The sequence below is a fragment of the Papilio xuthus genome, unplaced genomic scaffold (assembly GCF_000836235.2).
Source record: "Papilio xuthus unplaced genomic scaffold, Pxut_1.1 DF827870.1, whole genome shotgun sequence".
Classification (NCBI taxonomy): domain Eukaryota; kingdom Metazoa; phylum Arthropoda; class Insecta; order Lepidoptera; family Papilionidae; genus Papilio; species Papilio xuthus.
Genome location: NW_013530779.1, coordinates 11,297 through 13,283, shown reverse-complemented (window position 1 = coordinate 13,283; position 1,987 = coordinate 11,297). Strand labels below are relative to the sequence as shown.

The window sequence follows — 1,987 nt, the reverse complement described above, 5'->3', positions numbered from 1 at the left end:
CCCGCCGCGCCCTGCGAGCGGCAGACGGCGCCCCCGGTCGCCTAACGCGGGACCATGCTCGTTTCAAATGTATAAAAAAATCACCAACAAAAAAAAAGATGAATCTCAATCGCAATGCTGGTTAATGTTCGGGCAGACAGACACACAGACAGACAGACAGGGGAGACAGGGGAGACAGGGAGACAGGGGAGACAGGGGAGACAGGGAGACAGGGGAAAGCCTTCGAGAATTATATTGAGTATTGAGTTGACAACAAAATCTTTGCAAAGAAGACTGAAAAAACTTACAAAAGGAATTGAAAGGTGCTTTTTTTTTATCGACGAATATTTATTTTTGTTCAATAATTTTTTATTTACAATGGATAAAAACAACGTGATGATGAAACTAAGATTTTTTTTATAAAAATGTTTTATGAAAGTTTTTTTTCATTTTTTTTTATAAATAAATACATTATTCAAGTAGCTCAGTTATTTTATTGTCTTCCCTCCTCCTCCAAGAGGATCCTCCGACAAGAAGTGCAACAACAACACAACATTAACAATAACTGGTCAGTCTATAACGATCAACAGATTGCGCTAAACAAACCAACAGTTATTGAATATATTTTACATCACTTAATACATTTGTTCCAAATAATACTTTATTTATAACAACGTAATATGAAAAAATATATTTTTGTAGTACTTTCGATGATATGGCTACGATGACGAGAACTCCTTCAACAGCGAAATATGGTGGCGCGAACAGCAAGAGATGAACAATGTAACAACACATATGATGTGCTCTTGTAAATAAAATAAAGAAAATTTTACAACGAATTACTTTACATTTATCCAATGACATATTGAAAACTGTAAAGTTGTGAGATATATATACACAGCCGGACAAAAGTTTGAGACCACCTTGAAAAAATTACAATATTGAATTAAACTCCAAAAATTAGTGCTCTACAATTTATTTATTTACCTTATTAAATAGGGAACTTTTTATGTAACATAAAATAATTTTAAAACTACAATTTTTTTTTTTTCATTATTCCTTCAATTTTTGATTCACAAAGAAGGTAAACCTGAAAATGATGTTTCTTCCTACAGGCCGATTAGTTTGCTAACGGTACTTTCAAAAGTTTTTGAAAAACTACTTCTCCGGAGATTGATGCCCATACTACACGAAAAACATGTAATACCAGACCATCAGTTCGGCTTCAGACAAGAACTTGGAACCATCGAACAAGTGCATAGAGTGTGCAACATAATAAGAAAGTCACTAGAAGATAAAGAATACTGCTCATGCGCATTTCTAGATATACAGCAGGCATTCGATAGGGTTTGGCACAGGGGCCTACTATGCAAAATAAAACAGTTCTTACCACATACTTTTTATGAAATCTTAAAGTCATATCTTTCCGATAGAATATTTCAAGTTAGAGAAGATGACAGTACTTCCTCATTCCACGACATCCTAGCAGGTGTTCCGCAAGGCTCGGTCCTGGGACCAGTATTATATACTTTATACACCGCAGATTTCCCTGTAAGCACTAATTTAACAACTGCAACATATGCGGATGACACGGCTGTGTTGGTCAGTCACAAGGACCCAAAGACTGCTACTGCAATGCTCCAGAGTGGATTAAATGAAGTGGACAAATGGTTAAAAAAAAAAATTTTAGGTATTAGACTGGACAAAAAACTCACATGGAGAGCACACATTCTAGCGAAAACAGATCAACTTAATATACAGTACCGAAACCTCCAGTGGCTCCTAGGAAGACGGTCTGTTCTGAGTCTGGACAATAAGCTCCTACTCTACAATAATGTTCTCAAACCAATATGGACATATGGTATACAAGTTTGGGGTACCGCAAGTGCTTCAAATTTAAACATTATTCAAAGGGTGCAAAATCGTATACTTAAGAACATTTCGAATGCCCCTTGGTTCATGTCATAAAAACTCAGAGCTGCATGACGTACTAAAAGTGAACACCGTA

General features: G+C 36.1%; 1 protein-coding gene across 1 annotated transcript in view; it reads left to right on the top strand.

Annotated features, from left to right (window-relative positions):
* The window catches only part of LOC106115205 (platelet glycoprotein V-like), a 6,443-nt gene extending 4,806 nt beyond the window's left edge, over positions 1-1,637 (top strand). Inside the window, exons 6-7 of the mRNA XM_013308522.1 lie at positions 1,095-1,326; positions 1,587-1,637. Of these exons, the coding sequence (XP_013163976.1) occupies positions 1,095-1,326; positions 1,587-1,637 (283 nt within the window). The remainder of the gene's footprint in view (positions 1-1,094; positions 1,327-1,586) is intronic.
* Positions 1,638-1,987: the final 350 nt, after the last annotated feature.